Consider the following 26,624-nt stretch of genomic DNA (forward strand, 5'->3'; position numbering starts at 1 on the left):
TGAGGCAAGTTATTGCATTTTTCAGGAGAGAATCTGATTGGTCGGTTCTGTATTAGCCACACCCATTTATGGGACCACGCCCATTCCCTGTGAGTTAATCAATGGCGCTCGTTCTAGGCGCTTACCCTTTCCTCGAGTAAAAGTGCAGGCGAGAGACAGCAGGCCCTCCAAAACACCATCCCCTCCCTTTGTACCCTTCCCTTATTAACAGGAGCTCACCCTCCCGCTGGGAGCTAGCCTCCTTCAGTGTAAGTTAAAGCAAGACACGCTGATATCTTTAAGGAGCGGTTTTGGTTTAAGTAGGAGGCTAGAGCAGCAAACGCGACTGCTTGTAGCTTACAGCCTTGTGCATGCAGGCATCCCAAAAGTATGGCTGCTTCGCTATATTGTATTTTGCTACTGCATTCTAACTAAGAACTCCATTTTTCTCATTCTTCTTCACTTTCTGCAGGATTAAGCTCTGTCTCTCTCTCTCTCTGGAGCTGATTATGCCGAGGAGGTTTCTCGCTACGAGACAGAAGGTAGTCTCTGCTGTGGAGGATAGACTAAGAGCTGCTCTTGTGTATGAGATACAGCGACCAAGTAAGAGTGGGGAACATTATCTTACTACTACTAATAATAATTTATTATAATTATTATTATTTGTTTATGTAAATTTGTGTATATATATATATATATATATGGCTCCAAATTTTTGTCAATTCGTCTGTTAAAAATTTCATCAAGTTCATGCTCAAGTTTAAGTTATCCATGAGCTATTGTATGCTAGTGGATCATAGCAAAAGGATGACAGTACATTATACATTTACTGTATAATTATTATAAATAAGAAGGAACTCTTTTAAAAACCGAAATATTTGACAGACGATAAATTAAAGTTGTACAATAGTTCATATGCTTTCTCTCCCCCTCCCTCCAGAATTAGATGATTTGATTGGTTCGCCAGATCAGAAACTCCAAATTGTCAAGTCCTCCTTAAGCTCCACCTCTGCCCCACCCCCTAAACTAGTCGCTCCTTCACCCGAACTCCTCCTACCCCCAGAGGAGTTCTTCCTTGCCGATGAAATATTCTCCGTAGAGAACCCTTTTGCCAAAGAAGATACTCTGCCTGAGTCAAGAGGTGATGTTGATTTCACGAAAATTGAAGATTTCTTCAGCCTAGAGACGAAAATAGACGCTAAAAATGACCACACCCTCCTTAAACTAGCACTGGCAAGTCAATCAGGCAGTTTCATGAATCATCTCATATCTTCTTTTTCTCTTCCGACCCAAAGACTAGCTTTTATACAGCAGCAGACTGCCCTGCCTGTCGCTAGTGGCCACATTTCTCAACCTGTCCTTGGGGGCGTGGTCAGTGATTCCAAAGACCTCATAATATCGTGCCAGGTCTGTGGGGAGAGGTTTAGCGCTCAAATAAAGTTCCAGACGCACATTTTATCACATCCTGACCCGGAAACTAAGAAGTTTCTTTGCCAGTACTGCGGGAAGAGATTCCATCGTGCCGATCATCTTAACCGTCATTCCGTTATTCACGGTAACGTTGTTTATCGCTGCCTGCTTTGTGGGGAGGAGTTTGATCGAGCTTCTCACCTCGACCGTCACCGACGGAAGAACCACCCACCTGCTGGGCAGGCCCCCTCTCAAACTCCGCCCACCACACCACATGGACCATACCCACTCAACTCTCTTGGGGGTGTGTCTGATATTGAGAGCCCGGTACTGCTAGGGACTAACCTCCACCTCCTTGCTGCTGTGGCAACGCCTGAAGATGCCCGAGCACTGGTAGATCCTTCTTCAGAGGCAACTCAATCCGAACTTGATGCAGCTGAAGTTGTTTCTCAGATCCTCAAGTCCGAGTCTCTCCTGAATGAAGCCTCAAGTTCTAACAAGCCGCCACCAGAGTCCATAGAGAGACCCTTCCATTGTGAGGTCTGCGGACGTAAGTTCATACGCTCCACCCACTTGAGACGACACATGAGGATTCATACTGGGGAGAAACCCTTCTCTTGTCATATCTGTGGGCGTAAGTACGCCCGTGGGGACTACCTCCGGGCGCATATAAACGCTCACAGACGTGACCGAGTCCATAAGTGCAAACACTGCAATGAGATATTCCACGACTTGACACGATTCGCTAACCACTGTAGACTGGTTCATAAGGATATTGATAATGAGGACTACGGGTCAATCCCTCACCAAGACCAGCCCATTCATGATGACCACACGATGGAAGACGAGTCGTTCAGGATCTACGAAGATATTTCACTCTCATCTCTCACTGCTGGGCCTGGGGGTGTGGTCAGTAATCACCATGACGACGGGGAGCATTTCGTAGAGACTGTCTCCATGGGAACTGGTGGTCTTCCACAAGACAAAGTGTCTTCCTTTACAACTCAAGACCTCTCCAACCCGTTTCAAGGGACAGAGTTTTTACAAGTGTTTGCAGCTGCTGCTTCGGCTGGGGATGGTTCCCATGGTAACAGAGGTGTGAATGGGACCATCCCGTATCCCATGGGAGGGGACAAGGGAGGGAGATCCCCTCAAATGATGGACCCTCTCACTCGTCTCATCATCAACAACACCAACGACACTTTAGACGTACTCCAGGGACACAAACTACAGTGAGAGAAGGAGCATTTAAAAGTCCTCCATTATTATTATTATTATTATTATTAATTACTTATTTTTTCTGCAGAGCAAGAATGAAATCTTTCTTCATTTAGTTAAAAATAAGTTTAAGATTTTTTCCCAATAAGTAATTGTTATAATTATTATTATAATTTTAATTAATATTATAATTGATTTCTGTAAGACTTAGTACGTTCAGTGTTAGAAAGAGGGAGGGGGGGGAGAGAGGTCAAAGAGGAAAAGAGATTTAAGAACAAACAAACTGATGATTGATACTGCAAAACATAGGGCTAACCCCAAAGTAGGTGTGGTCAAGCCACACCCACATCTAACTACATGCATGTGTGAGTGACAGTTTTTGTTGATTCATCAATCTTCAATTTCTTCGATCATCTTTAACAAGTTGACGTGTTCGACTATTTTAAGAGTTGGGCCAAGACGAAGTTTGAGAGTCATTAGCAGGTGGTGATCTTTGACGAGAGAGAGGGCCCGCCCGTCAATCTCATGTTCCTGAAACTTATCGATGTAAGCTTCGTACCCGAGGAACGTTAAAAACTCTGAGACGTCGTCCACTGACCACTGACGAATTGTAGAACCAAGAGGATGGGAATAAGCTAAAGGAAAGAAGAATTTATAAAGATAGTATTATAAAAGTGGCTTACGTTCAAAGAAGGAGGAGTTTGGTCTTTGTTCGCCAGTGGCTACCTAAAAGAACATGTACAAGGTAATGTATCAGGATATGTCGTAAAATTGGGAATGTTTTACAGGAATTTTTTGAAAAAAAGCAAAGGCTATAGTTATTGCTTTTTTCTGCTAATGGCAACAAATCAGCTAGCTTTCCACACAACATAAGAACATGTATGAGCATCAGAAAATTTTTGGCAAAATTTTGGAGCAACTTAAAAAATTCATAAAAATCCAATTTTGATCGGAATCAGCTCAAACTTTCTACACAACATAAGAACATGTATATGTATCAGGGAATGTTATAAAAATTGAAAATTTTCTACTTTTCATTTTGAGCTAAATTTGGCCCGAGACCATGTACTATATAGTACAGGGAATTTTATCCGATTTTAGAGCAACTTTAAAAATTCGTAAAAAATCCAATCTTGATCGGAATCAGCTCAAACTTTCTACACAACATAAGAACATGTATATGTATCAGGAAATGCTATAAAAATTGAGAATTTTCTACTTTTCAATTTTGGCAAAATTTGGCCCGAGACCATGTACTATAGTACAGGGACTTTTATCGAATTTTGGAGCAATTTTAAAAATTTGTAAAAAATCCAATTTTAATCGGAATCAGCTCAAATTTTTCATGCAACAAAAAAAACATGTATATGTATCAGGGAATGTTATAAAAATGGCAAATTCTCTCCTCCTGATTATTATAAAATACACTGAACTATCAGTAATATTTATCCTCACTTGTGTGGTTGGTGTATTGTTAGATGATGGGGTCTTTCTTGCAGGTCTCTTCCTATTCTATAAAACATTACAAATAATAACGAAATATTTATTCAATTTTACACACATTGGGTGTGGCCTCAGGAGGCGTGGCATTAGCGGCAGTAGAATAGTACGCCAATCGTCTCCTTCTTTCATCCCTAGCACTGGAAGACTGGTGCTGCTGCTGACTGGACTATAAGGGGAAAAGAGATAATCCCACGGTAACAGGGACCCATAAGGACATACTTTTCTTGGTTTGGATGAGTTTGGTCTTAGGGTTCGGTGTCTATTAACAAGACCTTGTTTAATAGACATAGCCACGCCCTCTTCATCCCGCCCATAAGGATAGTATCTCTTCTCAGCACTGTACCTTTTACAACATGTCACAGTGCAAAACCTGAGAAAGAGGGGAGAGAGAGAGAGAGGGGGGAGAGAGAGAGAGAGGGGGGAGAGAGAGAGAGGGGGGGGAGAGAGAAAGAGAGAGAGGTTTATTATGTACACACAAAATTTTGCTGACAAATAGAAGAAAAAAGGAATTTTGACAATATCTTGGCACTATATAATACACACCTCCTGCTTGGTGCAAGAAAGTCCTCAATTATGCCGACAGTTCCACAAAACTCGCACCTGGCGTGACCAGGAGGTAGGGATGGGTCTTCAGGCCTCACAGTTGGGTCTAAATAAATAAATAAAATAAATAAATAAATAAATAAAATGAATAATAAACAAACAATAACAATTATCATCAACAACAGGAGAGAAGGGGAGAAAGAGAAAAATACATTTCTCACGCTTTCTAAGTCGAGAGTGATGAGTTGATGAATCCTTCTTCCCGTATTCATCAGGTATAAAGGACAGTTTACTCTTCTACAAAAAAGAGAGAGAGAGAGATTAAACAGAAGTGTGTACAAAATTATTTAAAATTCCACAAAAGAATTACATGTATAAAAGGACTATCATGCTATGCAGCAAAAGGTGTAAGAGAGAGAGAGAGTGAGTGTGTTGATATAAAAAGTGCATGGCCTCACGGGAAAGGGGTTAACGCTCTCCTCAATGACAAAGCCACCAACTACACTGAGTACCTTCTCAGAGCTCTCATCTTTATCGATGATTGTCACCTCTTCTTGACTTTTACTGTCTTCCATCTGGAGAGGAGAAGCAAAGAGAGAGAGAGAGGAGAGAGAGAAGCATTAAAACCACTAACTAAACGAGGGGATTTATTTCATAAAGTATAAACTGAAGAAAAGTCATAATGGAAAGTAAAAATGAAACTATTTTCATCACATATAAAAAGTACAGCCACATTTTTTACATTGTAAAATAATAAAATTTGAATTTAAAACACAAAGGCCCCATGCTAAAGGTATCGCCCAATATCAATATATAAAGTTTAAAAATACAAGGATTCTGCAGGCAGGGCAGCATAATTTAAACTTAAGATTATGTTATTCTCTAGAGCCAACACAAAGAAACCTCTAACAATAAGCATTGTGCAGTACTTGAACATACTTAAAAATCACTGCGTGTGGAGAGTATCTTCAATACTTAGAGGTGTACCCAACTCAAGCAAAGTGGAGTGGAGGACACAATGTAGTTTGAAAATACTTGTCCTAGCAGGGACCAGGCCGTGTATAGTGCAGAACTAATGAGAGATACTGCGAATATTGCCTCTCCTTGGTGGAGTCTGAGGGAGACTGGAGTCTACAGGGTCTCCTTTCTATGATGAAAAAGAAAGTTTTTCCTTTGCTGGTTCTGCATGGAGAGAGACTCCAGTACATACACAAGCGAGCTACTGCGCATGCGCAGAAGCTACTTAGCCCCTCCCATTAAAAACTTTTGCAGAAAGAATCGTATTTTTTGCAGCTTTTGCTAGCTAAAAATGACTAATTTTTTCTCTTACATTTAAAAAGAGAACAATAAGTGTTGAGTAGTGCTAGAAAAAGACAATAGATAGAGTGTCAACAAAAATTGAAACAAATGAACACTTTGGGTCATTTTCCGTATTCTAGCACCGTATTCTCTTTACCCTGAAAACTGTCATGGCGACTGTGTACAGGTCTCTTTTAGTAAGGCGTTGTAAGTAACGGGTCCTTGTTTGTCCTAACCATTTTGTGTTCTTCTAGTCTTCTCTGCCTACTCCAAGAGGGTCGAGGAGGAGCAGGTGCATGCTGGACAAGTAATGAAGTTGTGGAAAAGAATTGTAAGCTGTTTTTGTTTATCATTATTAAGCCACACCCTCATATTGTTGTTGTTGTTTTATTTGTTTATTAGTCGTTGTTTGTTGCAATACCAGCTGTGTCGTATTTAACGTGGAAATTAATAATAAGTGAGTCCTCAGTCTGTTTTTAAATTCATTTCATCTATTATTATCTTTTTGAGATGTTTGCACACTTAAAAAACCCTTTAATACAAGTGCTTCTTTCTCTTTCTCCAGCTGAGGAAGGCCATCATGAACAGAGAGAGTACATACCTTGGTCTCACATGAGAATTAGGAATAAAGTAAGAAATATCTTCTTAAATGTCCCACTGCAGTAAGTGATCTTTCTTTCTCAAGCCGTTTCCTTGGAAAGACAGCGACAAGACTTTATTCCACAATCCATTGACAAATCCTGGACCACCTGAAGAACCCAAAGACGAAGAACCTCCAGTTAGTTCCTCCCTCCACTGCATCCATCAACTCTCCTTCCCTTAGGCGACACTTAGCACCAAGTGGATCCAGTCCAAGTGGATAGAGTATTTGTACGAAGATCCTGAAGAGCGAGACAAAGAGCTGGAGGAACATTTGATAGCGATGCAACGAAAACACGAATTGCATCTTGAATGGAAGAAACTGCCTCATGAACCAATGCAGCCGATGAACCTGTTCAGAGAGAAGGCAGCCACTCCCGTTAGCAAAGAAGAATTTGTGTATAATACAATATAACTCATAGCATTCCATTATTATTATTATTATTATTATTATTATTATTATTATTATTATTATTAGTTTTAGAACAATTGATGATAATTATACAGTACAGTATATACAACTACAATCAACAAAATTACTAAATTGGACAATTTGTTTTGATTCTTGATACTTTCAACTTGTGACAGCTGCTACTTCTTTTTAAGAGAAAACCCGCTACAAAAAAGGAAAATGTTAGTACACTCATTAAAATAACCAGTATACTCAGTAAATGTTAGTATACTGAAGTATACAAGGTGAGAGGAAGGTCAGACTTACACGTCGTCAAGGCCAAGATGTGATAAGTTAAGCATTAAAGTCTCAGCATTTAAATACACTCTATTCTGAGAACTAGAAATCTACAAATACCATCACCAATCATCAATAAAAAAGAACTTTATGTAACGTTAGCATTTAACTTACGACACTAGCAATAGCTTGGGCCGCACGAATCTTACGTAGCTTTAGAAACCCAGGGTTCTGAGATAAAGACATACCTAAGTAAATCCCAGTCAAGGATAATTTCAAGTAACTTTTTTTGTAAACAATTATTTTTAAAATAAGGATATCATGTGGGCAGCTTGAGCCTCTCCTTCAGCTCGAACCATTTTCTCCTGACGCTCCTGCTTTGCTTTTTCAACTACAAATTGAGCTCTCTGTGCCTCCTGCTGTGCCACCTGCTTAGACTCTACAGCAGCCGCATACTCACGACTGAAGCTAAGATCAGTCTAAAGAATGAGAGAGAGATGAGAACCATGTTCAAACTTATCTAATACGCACCAGCGAGACGTCATCAAGTATTATATTGAAGTCTTTGGCACGTTCAGTTAGATTTTCCTTTACTAAAGAGCTTACCTAAAGAATTAATAAAAACTTTAAAAAGTACTTAAATAATAACAAACATTAGCTCGCTGGGTTATCAGCTGTGATGCATTAAATTGAGCTACGACTGCCTTTAACACCTGAAAAGAAAAAAACTCAAGCCCTGTCCATAACCACACCCACCTCGTTACATATAGATGGCAGTACCCTCTCGCTATAGTCAAGACCTAACTGCCTGTACAGGTTAGGGAGGCGACTGGCCTCCGGCCTGTAGAGAACCCTCAGACCAATGTTCACCATCTGAAGGTCTTTACTGCCAGTCGGGGACTGGAGGAGCTTAGGACGTGCTCTTATCTCGTAAAATATCGGCCACTGGAACCAAGGCACCCTGGGGGGCGGGGGCAATATAATATTAAATACCGGAGCCACCCACGCATTGTGTGGGCGTGAACTCAAATTAATATTCATTAATAATTATAATTATTGTTACCTAAAGTGAAGTCCCTCGGTTTTAACATCTTCTTGTACTCCTGTTAATCTACTAAACATTACTGCTCTGTATCCTCCTTCCACTAGAGAGATAATAAAGGTTTATATTTAAGATGGCTACTTCATACAATGTCTTACCCGTATACACTGATTGATAGAGTCCATATCCTAACGCAACTGCTACTGCAATGACTCCTGAACCTTTACTTGAAGCTTGAATGAATCGAGCAGCCATTTCCAACTGGACACGTGTAGAGAAGATCCAGCCACACCTCTCACCCAATGATGGAACTGACCAATCAAATCACTCAGCTCACATGTCATATTATTTATTAATAATATTATTATTTAAAATATTATTTTTTTGTTGCATTTGCTACAATTTTTAACATTTTATCCTCCAGAGGGTGTGTCCTTCCTATTATCACTAGTGAGTGTAGTGGTTCTCCTAAGCTCCACCCATTAATGGATCTCAACGTATCAACTGCTATCATCTGATTGGTCGAACCAACTCTAGCCACACCTACACACAGTCTGTCTGCATTTAGACCTAAGAAATTAATTCAAAATATAACAAAACTTTAAGTAGCTTACATTTTAAATTGTCTTTTCTTTTTTCAATGGCAGCTAGCAGTTGATCAGCTGCTATATCAACAGTCATGTATCTTGCTGGCTCGTACTCACGTTTACCTCTACAAGTAAACGATAAATAACCACACCCACAACAATAAACAGGCTCACTTCATTAGTGCATCTATTGATAGCTCCTTCACTTTAATATCTATTAATATAATGATCATTAATTAATATCTATTAATAATGGTTACCTAGGAGACAGAGGGTGTGAAGTCCACGGAGCAGATTCTCTTCTATTTTATCAATAAAACTATCTGGTCTCCAAGAATCAGTCCAATAAGGTATCGAGACTGTTTCTCCGAAATTATACAGCTGCTTTGATAAGGAGACCTAGTTTCAATTGGTATTGGTCATTACCTGAAGACCAGAGGCTCCAATGGCATTCATAATGGAAGCATTGTGTATCAGTCTGTAGGGTATGCCCCTCTCGTTAGCTCTGATAATGAGATCAGAGTGAGTCGTTGCTCTGTTTGGAACAAAATAATTAATAAAATAGAGAAAAGGAGTAGCACTTACCCCAAAGGATCACCAACGACTAAAAAAGCAACATCAGCAGTATCAGCTCCATTGAGTATTTCATCTACAGGAAGAGGACAATTAAATATAAATTTAAACTGATTGACAGTACCAGCATGTTCTTCTACCAGCTCCCTGTCTGCAGGTATGACTGGTCGCTCGTAAAACTTCTCCTGAAAATAAAACACCAAACAGAATGCTCCAATACATGAATATACTTGTAAATAAATAAATATTACTGAATAGATTACCAGTTCCTGTACATTCACTCCGGCCAGTATAGACGTGTATGCTTCCAAATAGACCCTACTCGCCTTCTTGATCACCTCAAGGCCTCTCACAGTAACATCAGTAACTTCTCCAAGCCCAAGACCAACGAGGTACAGCATGGCTAATCAAAGTAGGCGTGGCTCATTATAAATTATTTTCGTGAGTAGGCGGGAGATTTGCCGGGAAATTTTCGCGGGAAAATTAAAAATCCCTTTCTTGCGTAGCCCCTCCCCTCATTGATGCCCACAATGGAGCCATTGGCCATTGGGATTGCTCTTCTTGTCATTATAATAAGTTCTTTAGGTAAGAGAACATTCTATTGATTGAATCAGCCCCTTCTTCTTAGTATTTGCTTGTTTTTGTCTGCGGGGGAGGTCCAAAGGTCGTGTAGTTTGTCTCCTGGGACTCAGCAACAGTGGAAAGACACTTCTCTTCATGAGAGTGAGCAGCTGGCATTATATTTAATGTATTTTATGAATATTTACTTCTAGCTGGTTAGTGGCGGTTTTGCACGTACGCAGACCTCCATGAAAGAAAACAAAGCAAATTATTCCATCACAACCAAAGTACATTTTATTGATTTTATGATCAGTTCCATTTGGCTCCTTTTCTCTAGAAAGGTTCTACTACCGAAATAGACTTGGTAGATGTTCCTGGAGACGAGCGAATTAGACAAAGAGTATTCCAGCAGTACATTGAAGCACTTTTGTAAGGATCAATTTAATGTTGTTCCTCCTGTACTGCTGTTTTTTGTTTTAAAAGAGGTGTGGTCATACTCATTGATAGCGTTAATTTTCAATCAAGGGATGTAGCTCATTTATTAATTGATTTATTATCCGAACCAAGGGTTAACCGGAAAAGGATTCCAATCATCATTGCTTGTAATAAACAAGGTAGGCGGGGCTTTAGTTTTATTAATTAATTAATTTTATTTTTTAAAGATTTAGCTTTGGCATCAAGTGCTGAAGACATACGAACGAAACTAGAAAATGAAATGTAAGTTGAAAATTGAAAATCATTTTTTAATGTTGTTATTTTTTGTAGAACTCAAATATTAACAAGTCAATCGGTAAAATTATCTTCCCTTGATCAAAGCAAAGAAAGAAAGAAAGTCGAATTACTCAGAAATGATGAGCAAACCTTCTCCTTTGAGGATTCACCAAATAATATAACAATAACATCTTGCAGTGCCAGGGGAACTGGAGATGAGAGTAGTTGTACTCCAGAAATTGAAGATGTCACCAGCTGGTTGAACACTCTGCAGTAATAGCCTGTGTTCTATTAATAGCTCATGTTCTATTAATAGCTTATGTTCTATTAATAGCCTGTTAAATATTAAGAATGTAAATACCTAGTTTTCAGATAACTCATATTCAATAAAATAAACCAAAATTAACTCAAAATCATTACATAAGAACATGTATTTTGTATTAGAAAATATCATAAAAATTGAGAATTCTCCACTTTTCATTTTTGGGAAAATTTGATCCGAGACCATGTACTATAGTACAGGGACTTTTTTCTGATTTTGGAGTAACTTCAAAGGCCCGTAAAAAGTCCAGATTTGATCAGAATCAGTTCAAACTTTCTACACAACAAAAGAACATGTATTTGTATTAGAAAATATTTAAAAAATTGAGAATTCTCAAATTTTTATTTTTTGCAAAATTTGGCCCGAGACCATGTACTATAATACAGGGACTTTTGTCCGATTTTGGAGCAACTTTAACAGCTCGTAAAAAGTCCAGATTTGATCGGAATCAGTTCAAACTTTCTATGCAACATAAGAACATGTATGCATATTAGAAAGTATCATAAAAATTGAGAATTCTCCACTTTTCATTTTTGGCAAAATTTGGCCCGAGACCATGTACTATAGTACAGGGACTTTTTTCTGATTTTGGAGTAACTTCAAAGGCCTGTAAAAAGTCCAAATTTGATCAGAATCAGTTCAAACTTTCTACACAACATAAGAAATGTATCCGTATTAGAAAATATCATAAAAATTGAGAATTCTCAAATTTTTATTTTTTGCAAAATTTGGTCCGAGACCATGTACTATAGTACAGGGACTTTGTCCGATTTTGGAGTAACTTTAAATGTTCATAAAAAATCCAAATTTGATCGGAATCAGCTCAAACTTTCTACACATCACAAGTACAGGTATATGTATTAGAAAATAAAGAATACATGTAGTAGAAAAACCTGAATTTATTGAGTGGGTGTGGTTAATTATTTATTCATTGTGGGTGTGGTTTGGCACATGGCAGCAATGAGTTCAGAAAGTACTTCAGCTGCTAGTTCTCCTGAGGTTAATGGAGCTTCAACAGATCCAATTAAAGGTTCATTTGTTCCTCGTGACTCGTCTTACAGTGAATTCATGAGGAGGTTACTGCCTGAGAGACAGAAATTGGTATGTAGTCAATGAAATTATCAGATCTACTATTATTAAATGACAACTGAGGCATTTTATTTTTAGTTAGATATTGCTGTTAAATTTCTCATAAATCCAAGAGTCGTTAACAGTAATGACGATGATAAAATTGCATTTCTAAACAAAAAAGGTTAAGATAAAAGTGTTATAATTTTTTTAAGCATGTAATTTATTATTTTTTTTTAATTTTAGGATTAAATGAAGAAGAGATTTATTGGGTAAGACAAGAAGCTGCTTCAAGACCAGCCCCATCGTTAGCTGTACCAGCCCCTCCCACCTCATTAGCACTGACCACACCTACTCAAGCCACACCTACCCTAACTCATCTGGTCATTCGTGGGGTGCTAGTGGGAAGCATGTTTGGAATATTTATATACTGGATCAAAGTAATGATTATAATTAATGGGGTGTGGTTTCATTAATTAATTGATAGGGTGTGGTTTCAAAGTGGTTTGATAGTTTAAAGGTCCAACAAGAGAGGCATCAAGTGCTGGAGGAAAGAGTTCAAGAAATAAGAACCACACTGGAAACTACCAGTAATTAATATTCATTATTATTATTATTATTAGTTAATTAATATTCATTATTATTATTATTATTAGTTAATTAATATTCATTATTATTAATTATTTTTTGTAGTGCAAGAACTACAGCAAACCACATTATCTATTAAAGTCAGTAATTATTAATTGATTAATTAATTAATTGTAATTATTAGGTTTTATTAGAAAGACAGCAGGAGCAAATAACTCAATTATCATCAACACAAGTAACACCAATTAATTATTTAATTATTATTATATTTATTTTATTTCAGTCGAATGTTGTAGCAAGTAATGAATTGCGTACCATTAATTCAGAACTATCAACGTTAAAGGGCCTTCTATTGAACAGGTAACAGATATTAATCCAGCTGCTACCAACACTCATTTTTGGTAGTTGATAATTCTCATTATTTTAATGAAGGTGCTTTGTAACATTCTTGAAGATAAAAATTAAAGAGATATTGTACAATTACGTTATATTTTCTTATAGACACCAATTTCCTACGCCACAGAAGGATAACCTCAGTTTACCTCCAGGGATACCTTCTTGGCAAAGAAACACTTCACTGCCTCCTCTTAACACAACTAATGGCAGCTCTAAGGAACAGGAAGAGGCTTCTGGTGATGGAGGGGGAGGAGGAGGAGAATCAAGCACTGGAACAACAGTGCAGCAAAACAGCAATAATGATAATAATGATGAAGAAGATGATGATTAAATTTAATTATAAAGACTTGTGTATATACAAACATCATGCAAAGCTTTAAAGGGTGGGGCTGCTAGCTAAGCGTGCTGCGATTTCCTGTGAGCCAAAAACAATGTCTTCTTTCTTGAGAGCTTTTGTTACCAACTCTCACTCCTTCCTAAGGAGAACCACTGGGTATACTAGGACCTTTAGTGAAGCGCCAGCTGGTCTAAGAGTTAAACTCTCTGCTGATGGAAAAGGATTAGCTCTTTTTTCTGGAGTAACTCCCGAGGAGTCTCATTATCACGTTAAATGGTTGAGACACAACTGTCAGTGTAGCCAGTGCTTGTCCAGTAGCGGGCAGAAGACAGTCACAGCAGATCATCTCATGAGAGATGACAATATTGAGCGAGTCAAACTACTTGGTATTAAACAAATAAAATACTTGTTGTTAATCTATTGCCGTTAATTTGGTGTTGACAGGTGATAAGTTACTAGTTGAATGGACAGCTCATTCCGGTTGGTTTGATGTCAACTGGTTAATATCTAACCATCCATCGTCCAATCAGATCGTTGCTAGAAAGGAAGCCACACCAGCCCACCCTACTGTATGTTTATATAGACAATAGCAAAATATTTGTCACATTTGCTTTTTGCATTCCTTTAGACAAAGTTACCTTTTATGAGGTACAAGGAAATAATGGATCCATCAAATGAAGGATTGTACAAGTACTAAAATAAATAAATAGATAAATAAATAAATTCTTCCACTAGTTGGTTGTATCATTTATCAGCTAAAGGTGTCTGTATCATTACTGGTGTACCAGCAGATAAGGAACATACCGTAAAGGTAAGTGTGTGTCTATGAAGCTCTTTCAATCATTGAATTCATTGCTGTATCTGTACTGGTGTAGGTAGCACATAGACTTGGGGAAATGCAGAGCACAGTAGATGGGGAAGTATGTTGTTTATTGATGTTGTTTGTTGTTCTTTGTTTATTGTTGTTGTTGTTGTTTATAGTGTTTTGATGTTATTGCTGTACCTAAGGAAGAGTTGACTAATATTGCAGACAGTGAAGTTGGTCTTGAACTCCACATGGACCTTCAATATTATCAGTCTCCCCCTGGACTCCAAATACTCCACTGTATTAGGTACCATCATCATAATATCACTTCTACAGTTGTCTTTAATACATGTACATGTACTTTCATCTGTCATATTAGGAATGATCCATGTGTTGAGGGAGGGGAGAGTACCCTATTGGACGGACTGGAAGTTGTTGAACGATTGAGAGAAACCCACCCGAGACAGTTTGAGATCTTATCCAAAGTACAAGTACCTTTTCAGAAGATACGACAGAAAGGGTAAGACCCTGGTTGATTAATTGATTATTAATTTTTAAAAAGTGATTTCCCAGTTAAGATGGAATACAGAAAGCCTCATATTGAACTAGATCACAATGATCAAGTGAGAGTTGTAGACAGTCTGTTCAATAATTAACCTTTTCATTAGGTTATTGGAATAAACTGGTCACCTGCTCAACAAGGAACACTCTCACCACACGAAGTAATGAAATAAATAAATAAATAAATAATAATAATAATAATAATAATAATAAATTTTAGGATGAAATTGAAGAATATTATGAAGCTTATACTAATCTGTTTAAACTGTTCAATGACTCTCCGTTAATAGTGAGTGGATCAGTTGTTATTGGAATGTAATGTCGTCCATGTTTTTAGATTGAGTATCGTCTTAACCCAGGTGAAGTCCTCTCCTTCAATAACAGAAGGTTCTTACATGGACGGAGACCCTATGCCTCCAATGGAGGACAGAGACACCTAGCGGTACATTAGCATAATAGCTGATCCAACCAACTGTATCCCATGTACTATAGGGATTTTATATTAATATTGATGAATTTGCTAGCAAGTTGGCTGCTCTTTCAAAAACTTTGGGAAAATCGCAACCATTGAAGCACGTTTTGAACACTTCTTATTACAACTGAAGACAAATTGTCTTTTTAAAAAATTATTTTTGGAAAAGTACATATATAAGATATGCTTTCAGTATCAATAAAGTCGTGATATTGTTGTTGTAAATTTACAGAGGGTAAACTTTATCACTCAAATCTATGTGCTTTCAGTTCTGCTGTTGTCCTTATGCATATCAATGCATGCTTTCAATTCCAACTTCATTTTCACTTGCAAAGCTATGGCTGAAGCAATAGAGAAGCAAAGATGGACAGTGACCATTATTCTTCTGTGGTTGTTTCTAGTTAGACTCTTTGATCCTTCAATAGTCAATTCAGTTCAAAACTGGAGTGCTCACCAAAAGGAACTTTATGACGATACTCTCAATTCAAGTGTCATTGTTTTTTACTTGTTCCTGCCTCTCCTTGTGTTGCTTGCTGATATGAAACTGGGCAGACTCCACACTGCCATCCTCAGTGCTGCTGCTGGGGCTCTTTCTTCTCTCATTTTTCTCATCTTTCTCATCTTCTCTAGTAAAAGTTATCTTGTTACAGCAGTCCTGGATCCCATCACTCTTGTTACGCGAGTTCTTTTTGAGATATCACTTCTCTGTCTTGGTGCTGACCAACTGGTTGAGATGTCTTCAAACTCTGATGAGATGAGCAGCTATGTTTGGTGGTGGTCTTGGTGTGTTCATTTGAGTATTATGATCACTAGTGTTGCAAGTTGTCTCTCTAAAAATCAAGGACATTTTGATACATACATTGCATCAGCTCACTTCATTTTGCTAGTAGTCATCATAATAGTGACTTTAAAGATTAAGAAATGGACTATACGGTACAGCTACACAAAGAATCCTCTTAAACTCATTTCTGGTGTTCTTTGGTTTGCACTGAAGCATAAGTCTCCTACTAGTGCATCAGCTCTGAGCTATTTAAATGAGTCCAAACCACCTCGGATAGATTTAGGGAAAATGAAATATGGTGGACCGTTTTTTGAAAAAGATGTAGAAAGTGTCAAAACATTTTTGCGTCTCATTCCCCTAGTCTGCATTATCACAATGATTAACTTTCCGTTTCAGCTGATCGGACGTCTGTCATCTGAAAACTCAGTCACAATCAAGCACTGTCTAATATCAGGCACTTATTTTATTGGGAACTGTGTTGCAATATTCGGAGTACCTTTGTACAGGTTTATCTTAAAGCCATACTGTTTCAAATTCCTCAAGCTAAGCATGCTCAAAAAGATTGGGATTGGAATTGCTCTGACAGTATTAGGTAAACTTGGGTATGTTATCATTGATCTCTATCTGAGCATACCAGCTTATAATGATAGCAATGAAGCTTTATGTCTACTGCAACCGGATAACTTCACTAATGCTGTACTCACTGAACATAAAATGTACGTGTATTTAGAGATAACCCCTAAAGCTGTCAACGCATTGGGTTTTCTAATGATTAATGTTGGAAGCTTTGAGTTCATATTTGCACAATCTCCACACCCCATGAGAGGACTGCTCATTGGACTATGGTTTAGTGCCGGTAGCGTATACGAGATCACTGGTTACCTACTGGTAAAACCCTTTAAAGAACTCGGCGAGTCTTTGGTGCCCAGCTGTGAGCTGTATGTACTAATTATGAACTTTGTGTTCATGTTTGTGTCCTTCGTGTTGTTTCTTGTGTACAGCAGAAAGTACAGACTCCACAATAATGAAGAGACAGAGAGCGAGTGTCATCAGTATTCCAAATCTGCTCATGGGTATGGAAGCATGTCTAACTCTTTAGCTGAAGATGATTGACTTTATCTCTTTACTTGTTTTTCTCTTGCTTCATTTTAAATTTACATTCATTTTGTTTGTATTCTAATATCTATGCTTGCAGAGATGCTTTTGCAGATAGCCAGCCCCACCTATTGCGTGGGTGTTAGTGATTAATTAAGTTCTAATTAACTTATTAAAGTTAAATAAATTCAAAATGGCCGCCAGTAAAGAGCCTGATGTATTCTTCACTGCAAATCATTCCTGGGGAGTTGCTAGTGCTAGACACGTCTCAGGCCTACCAGTAAATGAAATTCCTTTCACTTTTGATGCTCCACTCGGTCCTTCAGTGGTTAGGTGGGACCTCAGTAATGGAGAGAGAGTCAGAAGCAGACAGATTCACTCTGACCTCATCGTCTGCATGAGATACTCTCCTAATGATGAGTACATAGCAACTGCTAGCACTGGAGGAGAGGTCAAAGTATGGAGTCGTAGCTCTTGGGATCTCATAGCAGAAACCATTGCTCCTATCGACTCCTTGTTTCATGTAAGTTAGTAAGTACTGGAGGAGATGATCAATAATGACTGAATGTTCCTTCTCTTCCAGTTGAGTTGGTCTCCTTCGAGTGATTGCATTTTAATTATTGGTAATGGAAGGAACTCTTCAGCTCTTTTATACAAACTGGAAAATGGGAAAATGGAAGAAGATGGCGACCAAAAAGTCTACAAAGAAAGACTGAATCTATTGTGGAGTACAAGGGCTGGCCTTTCGAAAACAAGAGAATCAACTATTGAGTCACATGACCAGAGGAGCAAGTCACCTGAGCAATCGACTGGCAAGGACTACTCGTATAAAGATGCTTTTTACATGGGAGAAGTGAACCCATCGAACAATGTATTCATTGTTGAGGAGAGGGAGGAGTCTTGTACTCAGTTGCACCTGTTGGACGGGGGTACTGGGCTACCGATAAAGACCACACCCCTCTCTTCATTGTCCGGTACAAGGGAGGCCCACACTTTGATGATGTCATCATTACATGATGGACTGTACGCTTTGATGGTTGAGGGTGGGTATGTTGTCATGGTAACAGCGGAGGAGCTTGAAATCGTTAACATATACAACATTGTAAGTACTGAAATTAATAATTAATTAATTAATTAATAACGAGATGGTTCTTTAGGGTTTCTCATCAAGGACTTGTGCATGGGATAAAGACCTTTTGTTGTTACCTTCAGATTCCGGAAAACTGACCTGGATTAATGTACAAAATGGTAACAAGTATTAATAATTATTATTGTAATTATTTGCTGTAGGTTCACCAGTGCAGGAGATTAGAGTTGGTTCCAGTGATTATATCGTTCATGTCAGTTTGTCTTCAACTTCTGGTCTTTGGTTGTGCGGGTTTAGCCGACTTTTATACTGTACAATGGAGAGGAATGATAACGGTAATAATAATAATAATAATAATAATAATAATAATAATAATAATAACAATAATAATAATAATAATAACAATAATAATAATAACTGATATTCTTTAGGTGTTCCTACTAAAGTAGCAGCTACTCATCAAGTCTCAACTCATGAAATAAGTTGCTGTGGTGTCTCATTCTCTCCTCTCTCCTCTCTCCTCTCAGTTGGTGATCTGGCGGGCAATGTCTACCTTTACAGCTGCTCCGAGGACATATACATACCACTGGAGATGTGGAACGTATGTGTATTGTTGTTGTTGTTGTTGTTGTTGTTGTTTATTGTTGTTTATTGTTAGGTTGGTGGTTCTGTGAGATGTTTGTGTTGGTTAGATAATGATTGCGTTCTTGTTGGTAGTCTTGATGGCTCCATCCACTTATGGAGGATCGGAGGAGACATCAAAGTAGCTAACTCCATCCATTAACTGATAATACTCATCATCTCTTTCAGCCATTCTTGTCAATGGAAGGTGGAATAATTCACATCAGATGTAGCAGTGATGGAAAGGTTAGTCTCATTAATTAAGTTATATTCATTATTATTATTATTATTATTATTATTATTATTATTATTATTATTATTATTATTATTATTAGTATTTTGCTGTTGGTACTTCCTCTGGTAAAGTGGGTGTCTATCTTTACAATAAAGAGGGTGGGGTCACTCCACCCACTCCTTGTCCTGTGAGTGTATTCATGGCCCATTACCCTCGGCCTGATGTCAAGGACAGTCGATTTGGTCAGCTAGGACATCAGTAAGCACACCAGCTGTATTTTATGTACATGTACATCTTCACTATATAGAGCTGAAGTTTGGAGCCTTTGTTGGGACCCTACTGATAGATACCTAGCGACTTGCTCTGAAGACCAAACTGTACGGATATGGAAGGCGGAGTCTTGGATAGGCGTGGCTACTCTTAAAGGACACACTCTTGCTGTTACTAGTGTTGATTGGGCTGATGTTAATGGGCGGAGCTTGCTAGCATCTTGTTCAGATGACAGAGTAAAGAGAATGTAAAAATAAGATTATTATTATTATTATTATTATTATTATTATGTAGACTATTAGACTGTACCAGTTTCTGTTGGAGGGTGAATCATTTGATTTGTTATTTACAATGAATACTAAGAGTATCTATGGGTGGCACACACTAACTTATCTAACTTTTAAACTGCAACCGGACAAAGTAAGAAATACAACTTTAAAAATTCATTAAAAAATCCAAAATTGATCGGAATCAGCTCAAACTTTCTAGGAACATGTATATGTATCAGGGAATGTTATAAAAATTGAGAATTCTCTACTTTTCATTTTTGGTAAAATTTAGCCCGAGACCATGTACTATAGTGCAGGAACTTTGGCCCGATTTTCGAGCAACTTTAAAAATTCATAAAAAAAAATTGGTCAGAATCAGCTTAAATTTTTTACGCAACATAAATATATATATATATGTATCAGAAAACATTATAAGAATTGAGAATTCTCTCCTCTTCAATTTTGGCAAAATTTGGCCCAAGACCCTGTTTTCTCATACTTTTAAAATGACATATATTTTATTTTATTTTCTATTCAGTCTAGTGCCCTCCTGGTAGTTACCACACAGCATGGATACATTGTGCTATTCAATATTATCAATGGATCAATGGTATCGTCTCATAAAATGCACTGTGGATCTATTGAGGGGTGTGTCACTGATAGGGGGTGTGGTCAGTTTGCTACAGTGGGTGGAGACTGTGCAGCATATCTGTGGAGCTTAAATATTTAATTAGCAAAACACATAATAAATATATTTAATGAGAACAATATATAGATCAATATTGTATTACTATGAAAAGGTTTTTAATGATATTCATTGTCTATGAATAAAGTACACTGATGACCTTCCGTCTCCGTATACTTTGATATACGGAGATTGCTGTCGAGTTCTTTCTTTTTGTTGCTCAGAGAACTGTAGAGCTACTTTATATCGCCTGGAATAAGTAAGAAGACGGCCTGATCTTGCTCTTATTTGCTTATTTCATAAACAGGTGGATTCGTCCTGCAAATACCAGCCAATTGGTCCTGCATCCCTTCAGTTTATTTTAGACAGTACTGTTAGTGACCGTACTGTCTGTATAGTTCATTATTGCGGTGGGAAAGGAGACCCGGTTTTGTATTCATTATTAGGTAAGTGAAGCCACTCCAATTAGCAACTTTGCATTTAAAGAACTTCATTTAGTCTTTTAAAGTAGCTGTACTCGTACAGTATAATCTTAAACTGCACCAGGTAGAGTATTATTGACTGACTAAGTCTTGACAAAAGAACATTGTTTTTCTTGGCTTGGTTTTAAATATTGCTTTGTAATGTTTATCATAACAGGGAAAGCATTGTTGGTATGTACATGTATATACATGTAGTAAGATGATGATGATGATGATGATGATGTAGCTGTTTAAACATCATGTGACTTTGTTTTCTGTTAATGTTATTTTGTGTCTGATTTTTGCACACTCAGCAATGTTTGCAGTTGAACTGCTGACCTGTCCTCCTCATGCTGACCATATTTGATGACTCCTCCCCTTTCCCTCTCCTTGTAGTACCCTATCATGTCTCATTTTGACGTCCCGACACTTCAAACCAACTTAAGAGGGTTACAGAAGCTGCAGCAAGTGACCCACAGGGAGGCGTCGTCAACCACACCCACTTCAAAGGAACAGACCGATGGCTCTAAATCTCCATTGTCAAGGTCTCCGTTATTTCGTAAGAAGTCCAATCCGTCTGTAGATACCTCGAGTTCTTCAGCAAAACCTCCAGGGACTCATTCTCCGGCTAACAGGTCTCCCAACCCAGCTGGAGCTGAGAGACGGAAATATCAGGACATGCCGGTATCAGGTGAGGGCGGGGTCACTGGGAGTGGCCAAAGACGACAATCTGCATATTCAAAAGGAAGCAAAGAATATAAGGAACAGAAGAAGAGTCCTGATGCCGGTATGGGAACGAGTCCTGGTGGTATGGGAATCAGTACAGGAATGAGTCCTAGTTGTATCGGTACAGGAATGAGTCCTGGTGGAATGGGAATGAGTTCAGATTCAGCTCCCGAAATGAGTTTGATAACTGTCATGGACTTGGAAGTGTCTTTATCACAGAAGAGATACTATTACGAGAAACCAGTAAGTATAGTTGGACATGGTTGTTATTAATTTTAATTATATTCATAGCTTGATATCGCTGAGTCCATTCAGTTGCTTGAGCGGGAGGAGCAGATGACACGAGACTCTGGCCATGAATATTATGCACATCCTTTTGGTATTAGCACCGGAACCAGTGATGCTACTAAAAATCCCAGACCCAAAACACCTCCACCAAAACCGTATGTCCTCAGTCAGTACTTATTACTGCAACGCAATACCCCCCCTTTCTCTCTCTCTCTCTCCCTCTCTCCCCCCCTCTCTCTCTCCCCCTCTCTCTCTCTTTTAGATACAGAAAGAGAAATAACAGTGGCACTGATGAATCTCCTCCTATTCCTCCTCCTCTACCTGATGCAAACCAAAAAGCTGTCTCTCCTACTAAAACCAAGTCAAAATTTTCTTTTTTTGGTTCGTCTCGAAAGATCTCAGAACCCTCCGGCCCTCAGGTCTCTCCTAAGCTAACTCGTTCCAACACTGCTAATGATGGCATTGGATCAGGACTGCCTCATTCAAGGAGTGACGATAAGCTCAGTAATAAGAGTAAAGGAGCCGTGGGGAACTTAATTGATAAAATCAGAAGAGTAAATATTAATATTGTTATTACTAAATAGCATGTATAATTTTAGAGTCCTATTTCAAAACGTAAATTCCCAAATGATGACGTTGCTCCTGTTGAACCAGTCAAACCAGACAAACGAGATTTTGATCAGATTAGTGTCAGTGTAGTCAGCGAGGTAATAATAATAATAATAAATTATTATTATTAATTATTATTATTATTATTATTATTATTATTATTTCTAGGCTGGTGTGTTGAAGACCAATTATCCACCATTGCATACAGTGTCTGCCAGAGTAAGTTTTTAATGTACAACAACTTAAACCGAATTACATTTCCTGATACATATACATGTTCTTATGTTGTGTAGAAAGTTTGAACTGATTCTGATCAAAATTAGATTTTTTACGAATTTTTTTAGTTACTCCAAAATCGGATAAAAGTCCCTGTACTATAGTACAGGGATTTTTGCAAAATTTTGCCAAAAATGAAAAGTAGAGAATTCTCAATTTTTATAACATTCCCTGATACATATACATGTTCTTATGTTGTGTAGAAAGTTTGAGCTGATTCCAATCAAAATTAGATTTTTTACGATTTTTTTAGTTACTCCAAAATCGGATAAAAGTCCCTGTACTATAGTACAGGGGTTTTTGCAAAATTTTGCTAAAAATGAAAAGTAGAGAATTCTCAATTTTTATAACATTCCCTGATACATATACATGTTCTTATGTTGTGTAGAAAGTTTGAACTGATTCCAATCAAAATTAGATTTTTTTACGAATTTTTTTAGTTACTCCAAAATCGGATAAAAGTCCCTGTACTATAGTACAGGGATTTTTGCAAAATTTTGCCAAAAATGAAAAGTAGAGAATTCTCAATTTTTATAACATTCCCTGATACATATACATGTTCTTATGTTGTGTAGAAAGTTTGAACTGATTCCAATCAAAATCAGATTTTTTTACGAATTTTTTTAGTTACTCCAAAATCGGATAAAAGTCCCTGTACTATAGTACAGGGATTTTTGCAAAATTTTGCCAAAAATGAAAAGTAGAGAATTCTCAATTTTTATAACATTCCCTGATACATATACATGTTCTTATGTTGTGTAGAAAGTTTGAACTGATTCCAATCAAAATCAGATTTTTTTACGAATTTTTTTAGTTACTCCAAAATCGGATAAAAGTCCCTGTACTATAGTACAGGGGTTTTTGCAAAATTTTGCTAAAAATGAAAAGTAGAGAATTCTCAATTTTTATAACATTCCCTGATACATATACATGTTCTTATGTTGTGTAGAAAGTTTGAACTGATTCCAATCAAAATTAGATTTTTTTACGAATTTTTTTAGTTACTCCAAAATCGGATAAAAGTCCCTGTACTATAGTACAGGGGTTTTTGCAAAATTTTGCCAAAAATGAAAAGTAGAGAATTCTCAATTTTTATAACATTCCCTGATACATATACATGTTCTTATGTTGTGTAGAAAGTTTGAACTGATTCCAATCAAAATCAGATTTTTTTACGATTTTTTTAGTTACTCCAAAATCGGATAAAAGTCCCTGTACTATAGTACAGGGATTTTTGCAAAATTTTGCCAAAAATGAAAAGTAGAGAATTCTCAATTTTTATCACATTCCCTGATACATATACATGTTTTTATGTTGTGTAGAAAGTTTGAACTGATTCCGATCAAAATTAGATTTTTTACAAATTTTTAAAGTTACTCCAAAATTGGATAAAAGCCCCTGTACTATAGTATATGGTCTCGGGCTAAATTTTGACAAAAATTAAAAGTAGAAAATTCTTTATTTTTATGACATTCCCTGATACATATACATGTTCTTATGTTGCATTGCTACAGTTTAAGTGTACGTCTTCTCTTCATAGAGCATTGGTGACTTACTGAAGGATCCTAACATAGACCCGAATGCTCGTGAAGATGAGAATGATCGTACTGCCCTTCACTGGTACGTTTCAAAACCGAGGCAGTCTCGACACACTCTCCTGTACAAGTGTATTCAAAGCGGACGAGACTTTGATTTGAACGCTCAGGATAAGTATGACAACACTCCTCTACACATTGCAGCTGAGGTATACTACCTCAGTTCCCTCCTTTTTAATAAAATATTCCCTCCTTTATATAGAAAGATGATATTCAATATATTCGTGTTCTTGTTGCATTCGGAGCTCTTCTCTTTTGCAAGAACTACCAGGGGAAATTCCCTTATCAATTAGCCCCACCCAATTCTCCAAGTTATGAGTTTCTGACGGAATTCAGAGAACCACTACTGAATGGACCTTTTTCACTAGCTAACCTCCCCAGCGAGGACTGCACTGCTTCTCTGAATATTGATGAGTTGAGGAACCAGACGATAGGAGAGCTAATGAAGCCCCAGTCTATGGCAATGCTGGCAAGAATGATCGATGATGACATGGTGAAGGCCGAGAGAGAGTTCCATGATGCCCCCGTGGGGCCTGGAGAAGATATGCTCTCTTTTAACAGCGCCAGAACCCTTGAGGAGAGAAGTGCGGATGCTGCTCGGACCCAGCAGAGGTATTACTTGAACGGTTGGAAGAAAACAGCCGGTAGCAGGGTACTGTTCCTTGACGGAGGCGGCATTAGAGGACTGGTTCAAATTGAAGTACTAATGGAGCTGGAGGAGAGGACCGGCTGTAAAGTAACGGAGCTTTTTGATTGGATCGTTGGGAACAGCACAGGTGGCATTGTAGCTCTAGGATTAGTATATGGTAAGGTCTGACAGCAGCTGTTTGTATATATTTGAATCATCTTTTGTACCACAGCTGGTAAGACCCTGTCTCAAATGAGACAGCTCTACATGCAAATGAAGTCAAAGGTTTTTGAAGGAGCTGGGAATTTTGCCAGCGCATTTCTGGGCATGAAGAACAATACAGAAAAAATGGAGAAAATATTAAAAACAGAAATAGGAGAGAAACTGTTGAGCAGTGTCCAGCAACCTAGGTAAAGCACCTATTTATTATTTATTTATTTATTTATTTATTTTAGAGTGATGATTGCTACAGTCAATACAGAGTGTATTCCAATTAAAGTTCAATTTTTTACAAACTTCATGCCTGAACCAGCAGAACTTTATGATGGTAAATAAAATAATTAAATAAATGAATTTAATAATCTCTTCTCTTCTATACAGTACCAGTGTGGAAGGCAGCCAGAGCTACAAGTGCAGCTCCGATATTCTTTGAACCTTTTGAAGGGAAATATGTCGACGGAGGAGTAAAGGCCAACAATCCTTGTATGGAAGCACTGCAAGTCATCAAGGAGTACGACAGGAGCAGGAACCATCCAGAGAGACACTTCCTTCTGACGGTCTCCATCGGGACTGGTATTTATCCTAAACAAACCATGCTGAGTATTGATATGAGGAAGAACTTCTGGGCAAAAATGCAACACTTGAAGCAACTAGTGGACATGTTTGTTGATGCTGTAAGGGAGAGGGAGGGAGAGAGAGAGAGGGAGGGAGAGAGGAGAGGGAGAGAGTTTTGTTATTGTGGATTAGGATTTGATTGTCTTTAGTGTGACACTAACTGCATTTAATTCCAAATGGAAAACTAACCTTTCCCACAAGAATTACCATTGAAGGATCTTGTCAATATTAAAATGCTAATAATTGGTAGATTAAAACTTGCACCATTAAAATTTGACTTAATGTTCTGTACTTCCATTGCTAGATCAGTGACTCTGAATCAGCAGCAAAGGGTTTTGAGGAATGGTGTAAAGGGATGAGAGTCCCAATACCTTTCTACAGATTCAGTCCTCAACTTGACGAGGCGATATCACCTGGTGAAACGAGTGACGAGAAACTCGTTGATCTGATCATTAAAACAAAATTATACTTAACACAAAAAGTACGTCAGTCCTAATGATAGTAGGTTATATTATTATCTTGCTCTTTCTTTTTAAAGGAGGTTTCTGATAGTTTGGATAAGTTGGTTGCTACTTTTAAGAGCCTTTCAAAGCAATCAATGGTGGGCCAGTCACTCCAGCCACCTAGACACAGATGACCATGCAGTTATTGCAGTCCAACTAGACTAGTATTAATAGCTTGATTTATATACTCTCTCTCTCTCTCTCTATTAATTGGTGATAGGTTAACTCTCTTGGACTATTATGCATATAAATGACCCATTGATTGCTATTCTTTGTATTTTTGTATCTGACATATTTGTAATAATTGTTTTAGTGAATGGAATTTTAATAAGCTGTATAAGCTGCACGTGGGCGTGAAC

General features: G+C 37.8%; 10 protein-coding genes across 16 annotated transcripts; 7 read left to right on the forward strand and 3 right to left on the reverse strand.

The window, feature by feature from the left end:
* Positions 1 to 82: 82 nt before the first annotated feature.
* LOC105312165 (zinc finger protein 543-like) lies at positions 83 to 2,752 on the forward strand. Its single transcript, XM_011404595.2, has 3 exons — positions 83 to 248; positions 452 to 582; positions 920 to 2,752. The coding sequence occupies exons 2-3, from the start codon at positions 489 to 491 to the stop codon at positions 2,623 to 2,625; spliced, it is 1,800 nt and encodes a 599-aa protein (XP_011402897.1). The 5' UTR covers positions 83 to 248; positions 452 to 488; the 3' UTR covers positions 2,626 to 2,752.
* Positions 2,724 to 5,873, reverse strand: LOC105312166 (polyhomeotic-like protein 2). Of its 4 annotated transcripts, none has more exons than XM_019994648.1 (9): positions 5,593 to 5,873; positions 5,112 to 5,228; positions 4,875 to 4,950; positions 4,654 to 4,759; positions 4,330 to 4,480; positions 4,169 to 4,276; positions 4,063 to 4,119; positions 3,291 to 3,333; positions 2,724 to 3,242 (listed from the first exon to the last, which is right to left on the reverse strand). In XM_019994648.1, the coding sequence occupies exons 2-9, from the start codon at positions 5,226 to 5,228 to the stop codon at positions 2,998 to 3,000; spliced, it is 903 nt and encodes a 300-aa protein (XP_019850207.1). In that variant the 5' UTR covers positions 5,593 to 5,873; the 3' UTR covers positions 2,724 to 2,997. The 4 variants fall into 4 exon arrangements, with proteins under 4 accessions (XP_019850207.1, XP_019850206.1, XP_019850209.1 ...); XM_019994647.1 differs by having other exon boundaries at positions 4,866 to 4,950; XM_019994650.1 differs by having other exon boundaries at positions 5,166 to 5,228; positions 5,593 to 5,872.
* A 191-nt stretch (positions 5,874 to 6,064) lies between these two features.
* On the forward strand, positions 6,065 to 7,174 carry LOC100634602 (uncharacterized). Its single transcript, XM_003385257.3, has 6 exons — positions 6,065 to 6,159; positions 6,207 to 6,283; positions 6,355 to 6,409; positions 6,518 to 6,582; positions 6,638 to 6,730; positions 6,776 to 7,174. Exons 1-6 carry the CDS (start codon positions 6,123 to 6,125, stop codon positions 7,004 to 7,006), a joined length of 558 nt encoding a protein of 185 aa, XP_003385305.1. The 5' UTR covers positions 6,065 to 6,122; the 3' UTR covers positions 7,007 to 7,174.
* On the reverse strand, positions 7,144 to 8,626 carry LOC100639272 (prohibitin-2-like). Its single transcript, XM_011404576.2, has 9 exons — positions 8,480 to 8,626; positions 8,343 to 8,424; positions 8,036 to 8,240; positions 7,933 to 7,992; positions 7,811 to 7,885; positions 7,600 to 7,758; positions 7,454 to 7,531; positions 7,310 to 7,389; positions 7,144 to 7,207 (listed from the first exon to the last, which is right to left on the reverse strand). Exons 1-9 carry the CDS (start codon positions 8,574 to 8,576, stop codon positions 7,183 to 7,185), a joined length of 861 nt encoding a protein of 286 aa, XP_011402878.1. The 5' UTR covers positions 8,577 to 8,626; the 3' UTR covers positions 7,144 to 7,182.
* Positions 8,627 to 8,664: 38 nt separating this feature from the next.
* On the reverse strand, positions 8,665 to 9,894 carry LOC100639400 (diphthine methyl ester synthase-like). Its single transcript, XM_003385294.2, has 8 exons — positions 9,745 to 9,894; positions 9,606 to 9,666; positions 9,494 to 9,557; positions 9,335 to 9,443; positions 9,169 to 9,289; positions 9,083 to 9,122; positions 8,936 to 9,033; positions 8,665 to 8,891 (listed from the first exon to the last, which is right to left on the reverse strand). The coding sequence occupies exons 1-8, from the start codon at positions 9,880 to 9,882 to the stop codon at positions 8,698 to 8,700; spliced, it is 825 nt and encodes a 274-aa protein (XP_003385342.1). The 5' UTR covers positions 9,883 to 9,894; the 3' UTR covers positions 8,665 to 8,697.
* Positions 9,895 to 9,978: 84 nt separating this feature from the next.
* Positions 9,979 to 11,140, forward strand: LOC105312167 (signal recognition particle receptor subunit beta-like). The gene is made up of 7 exons (XM_019994651.1): positions 9,979 to 10,066; positions 10,110 to 10,204; positions 10,255 to 10,329; positions 10,380 to 10,471; positions 10,526 to 10,656; positions 10,705 to 10,759; positions 10,808 to 11,140. The coding sequence occupies exons 1-7, from the start codon at positions 10,003 to 10,005 to the stop codon at positions 11,028 to 11,030; spliced, it is 735 nt and encodes a 244-aa protein (XP_019850210.1). The 5' UTR covers positions 9,979 to 10,002; the 3' UTR covers positions 11,031 to 11,140.
* An 867-nt stretch (positions 11,141 to 12,007) lies between these two features.
* On the forward strand, positions 12,008 to 13,477 carry LOC100639526 (peroxisomal membrane protein PEX14-like). Its single transcript, XM_003385295.2, has 8 exons — positions 12,008 to 12,176; positions 12,243 to 12,327; positions 12,390 to 12,583; positions 12,631 to 12,733; positions 12,837 to 12,871; positions 12,916 to 12,966; positions 13,015 to 13,091; positions 13,233 to 13,477. Exons 1-8 carry the CDS (start codon positions 12,027 to 12,029, stop codon positions 13,456 to 13,458), a joined length of 921 nt encoding a protein of 306 aa, XP_003385343.1. The 5' UTR covers positions 12,008 to 12,026; the 3' UTR covers positions 13,459 to 13,477.
* Positions 13,478 to 13,524: 47 nt separating this feature from the next.
* Positions 13,525 to 15,523, forward strand: LOC105312168 (gamma-butyrobetaine dioxygenase-like). The gene is made up of 12 exons (XM_011404598.2): positions 13,525 to 13,850; positions 13,909 to 14,033; positions 14,093 to 14,154; positions 14,200 to 14,275; positions 14,340 to 14,384; positions 14,446 to 14,576; positions 14,649 to 14,789; positions 14,832 to 14,892; positions 14,938 to 14,991; positions 15,051 to 15,119; positions 15,168 to 15,272; positions 15,323 to 15,523. The coding sequence occupies exons 1-12, from the start codon at positions 13,559 to 13,561 to the stop codon at positions 15,431 to 15,433; spliced, it is 1,272 nt and encodes a 423-aa protein (XP_011402900.2). The 5' UTR covers positions 13,525 to 13,558; the 3' UTR covers positions 15,434 to 15,523.
* Positions 15,524 to 17,325: 1,802 nt separating this feature from the next.
* On the forward strand, positions 17,326 to 20,473 carry LOC109580986 (uncharacterized WD repeat-containing protein all2124-like). 3 transcript variants are annotated; one of them, XM_019994657.1, is made up of 12 exons: positions 17,372 to 17,458; positions 17,505 to 17,701; positions 17,762 to 18,280; positions 18,336 to 18,426; positions 18,469 to 18,600; positions 18,697 to 18,866; positions 18,924 to 19,028; positions 19,076 to 19,132; positions 19,222 to 19,379; positions 19,429 to 19,627; positions 19,686 to 19,811; positions 20,199 to 20,473. In XM_019994657.1, coding segments are annotated over exons 1-12 (1,947 nt in total). In that variant the 5' UTR covers positions 17,372 to 17,457; the 3' UTR covers positions 20,391 to 20,473. The 3 variants fall into 3 exon arrangements, 2 of the variants coding, with proteins under 2 accessions (XP_019850215.1, XP_019850216.1); XR_002184459.1 differs by having other exon boundaries at positions 17,326 to 17,701; positions 19,429 to 19,638; positions 20,199 to 20,288; XM_019994656.1 differs by having other exon boundaries at positions 17,336 to 17,701.
* A 196-nt stretch (positions 20,474 to 20,669) lies between these two features.
* LOC109580985 (85/88 kDa calcium-independent phospholipase A2-like) lies at positions 20,670 to 26,602 on the forward strand. Of its 2 annotated transcripts, XM_019994655.1 has the most exons (14): positions 20,670 to 20,791; positions 20,844 to 20,891; positions 21,203 to 21,775; positions 21,824 to 21,975; positions 22,083 to 22,374; positions 22,420 to 22,527; positions 22,598 to 22,648; positions 24,246 to 24,449; positions 24,503 to 25,106; positions 25,161 to 25,338; positions 25,384 to 25,475; positions 25,529 to 25,821; positions 26,067 to 26,243; positions 26,301 to 26,602. In XM_019994655.1, the coding sequence occupies exons 3-14, from the start codon at positions 21,212 to 21,214 to the stop codon at positions 26,397 to 26,399; spliced, it is 2,814 nt and encodes a 937-aa protein (XP_019850214.1). In that variant the 5' UTR covers positions 20,670 to 20,791; positions 20,844 to 20,891; positions 21,203 to 21,211; the 3' UTR covers positions 26,400 to 26,602. The 2 variants fall into 2 exon arrangements, with proteins under 2 accessions (XP_019850214.1, XP_019850213.1); XM_019994654.1 differs by lacking the exon at positions 20,844 to 20,891.
* The last annotated feature ends 22 nt before the right edge of the window (positions 26,603 to 26,624 follow it).

This window comes from Amphimedon queenslandica, unplaced genomic scaffold, assembly GCF_000090795.2.
Source record: "Amphimedon queenslandica unplaced genomic scaffold, v1.1 AMPQUscaffold_13468, whole genome shotgun sequence".
NCBI classification, from domain to species: Eukaryota; Metazoa; Porifera; class Demospongiae; order Haplosclerida; family Niphatidae; genus Amphimedon; species Amphimedon queenslandica.

Coding starts and splice junctions, on each gene's coding strand:
- LOC100639272 (XM_011404576.2), bottom strand. CDS start 8,576: ATGGCTGCTCGATTCATTCAAGCTTCAAGTAAAGGTTCAGGAGTCATT. Junction 8,425..8,479: donor CTATCAATCAGTGTATACGG/GTAAGACATTGT, acceptor TTATCTCTCTAG/TGGAAGGAGGATACAGAGCA. Junction 7,208..7,309: donor CATCTTGGCCTTGACGACGT/GTAAGTCTGACC, acceptor CCTTTTTTGTAG/CGGGTTTTCTCTTAAAAAGA.
- LOC100639400 (XM_003385294.2), bottom strand. CDS start 9,882: ATGCTGTACCTCGTTGGTCTTGGGCTTGGAGAAGTTACTGATGTTACT. Junction 9,444..9,493: donor GTCGTTGGTGATCCTTTGGG/GTAAGTGCTACT, acceptor TGTTCCAAACAG/AGCAACGACTCACTCTGATC. Junction 9,290..9,334: donor TTGGAGCCTCTGGTCTTCAG/GTAATGACCAAT, acceptor TTATCAAAGCAG/CTGTATAATTTCGGAGAAAC.
- LOC105312166 (XM_019994647.1), bottom strand. CDS start 5,228: ATGGAAGACAGTAAAAGTCAAGAAGAGGTGACAATCATCGATAAAGAT. Junction 4,277..4,329: donor ACTCATCCAAACCAAGAAAA/GTATGTCCTTAT, acceptor TTCCCCTTATAG/TCCAGTCAGCAGCAGCACCA. Junction 3,334..4,062: donor ACAATACACCAACCACACAA/GTGAGGATAAAT, acceptor ATGTTCTTTTAG/GTAGCCACTGGCGAACAAAG.
- LOC100639526 (XM_003385295.2), top strand. CDS start 12,027: ATGGCAGCAATGAGTTCAGAAAGTACTTCAGCTGCTAGTTCTCCTGAG. Junction 12,328..12,389: donor TGCATTTCTAAACAAAAAAG/GTTAAGATAAAA, acceptor TTTTAATTTTAG/GATTAAATGAAGAAGAGATT. Junction 13,092..13,232: donor AAGGGCCTTCTATTGAACAG/GTAACAGATATT, acceptor ATTTTCTTATAG/ACACCAATTTCCTACGCCAC.
- LOC100634602 (XM_003385257.3), top strand. CDS start 6,123: ATGGCGACTGTGTACAGGTCTCTTTTAGTAAGGCGTT. Junction 6,160..6,206: donor GTCTCTTTTAGTAAGGCGTT/GTAAGTAACGGG, acceptor GTGTTCTTCTAG/TCTTCTCTGCCTACTCCAAG. Junction 6,731..6,775: donor CCAAAGACGAAGAACCTCCA/GTTAGTTCCTCC, acceptor TCCTTCCCTTAG/GCGACACTTAGCACCAAGTG.
- LOC105312167 (XM_019994651.1), top strand. CDS start 10,003: ATGCCCACAATGGAGCCATTGGCCATTGGGATTGCTCTTCTTGTCATT. Junction 10,067..10,109: donor CATTATAATAAGTTCTTTAG/GTAAGAGAACAT, acceptor CCTTCTTCTTAG/TATTTGCTTGTTTTTGTCTG. Junction 10,205..10,254: donor AGACACTTCTCTTCATGAGA/GTGAGCAGCTGG, acceptor ATTTACTTCTAG/CTGGTTAGTGGCGGTTTTGC.
- LOC105312165 (XM_011404595.2), top strand. CDS start 489: ATGCCGAGGAGGTTTCTCGCTACGAGACAGAAGGTAGTCTCTGCTGTG. Junction 583..919: donor GTATGAGATACAGCGACCAA/GTAAGAGTGGGG, acceptor CCCTCCCTCCAG/AATTAGATGATTTGATTGGT.
- LOC109580985 (XM_019994655.1), top strand. CDS start 21,212: ATGTCTCATTTTGACGTCCCGACACTTCAAACCAACTTAAGAGGGTTA. Junction 24,450..24,502: donor CTCTACACATTGCAGCTGAG/GTATACTACCTC, acceptor TCCTTTATATAG/AAAGATGATATTCAATATAT. Junction 25,339..25,383: donor AGCAGTGTCCAGCAACCTAG/GTAAAGCACCTA, acceptor TATTTATTTTAG/AGTGATGATTGCTACAGTCA.
- LOC109580986 (XM_019994656.1), top strand. CDS start 17,372: ATGGCCGCCAGTAAAGAGCCTGATGTATTCTTCACTGCAAATCATTCC. Junction 18,281..18,335: donor TCGTTAACATATACAACATT/GTAAGTACTGAA, acceptor ATGGTTCTTTAG/GGTTTCTCATCAAGGACTTG. Junction 19,029..19,075: donor GGATCGGAGGAGACATCAAA/GTAGCTAACTCC, acceptor CATCTCTTTCAG/CCATTCTTGTCAATGGAAGG.
- LOC105312168 (XM_011404598.2), top strand. CDS start 13,559: ATGTCTTCTTTCTTGAGAGCTTTTGTTACCAACTCTCACTCCTTCCTA. Junction 14,385..14,445: donor AGAGCACAGTAGATGGGGAA/GTATGTTGTTTA, acceptor TGTTGTTTATAG/TGTTTTGATGTTATTGCTGT. Junction 14,992..15,050: donor GAACACTCTCACCACACGAA/GTAATGAAATAA, acceptor AATAAATTTTAG/GATGAAATTGAAGAATATTA.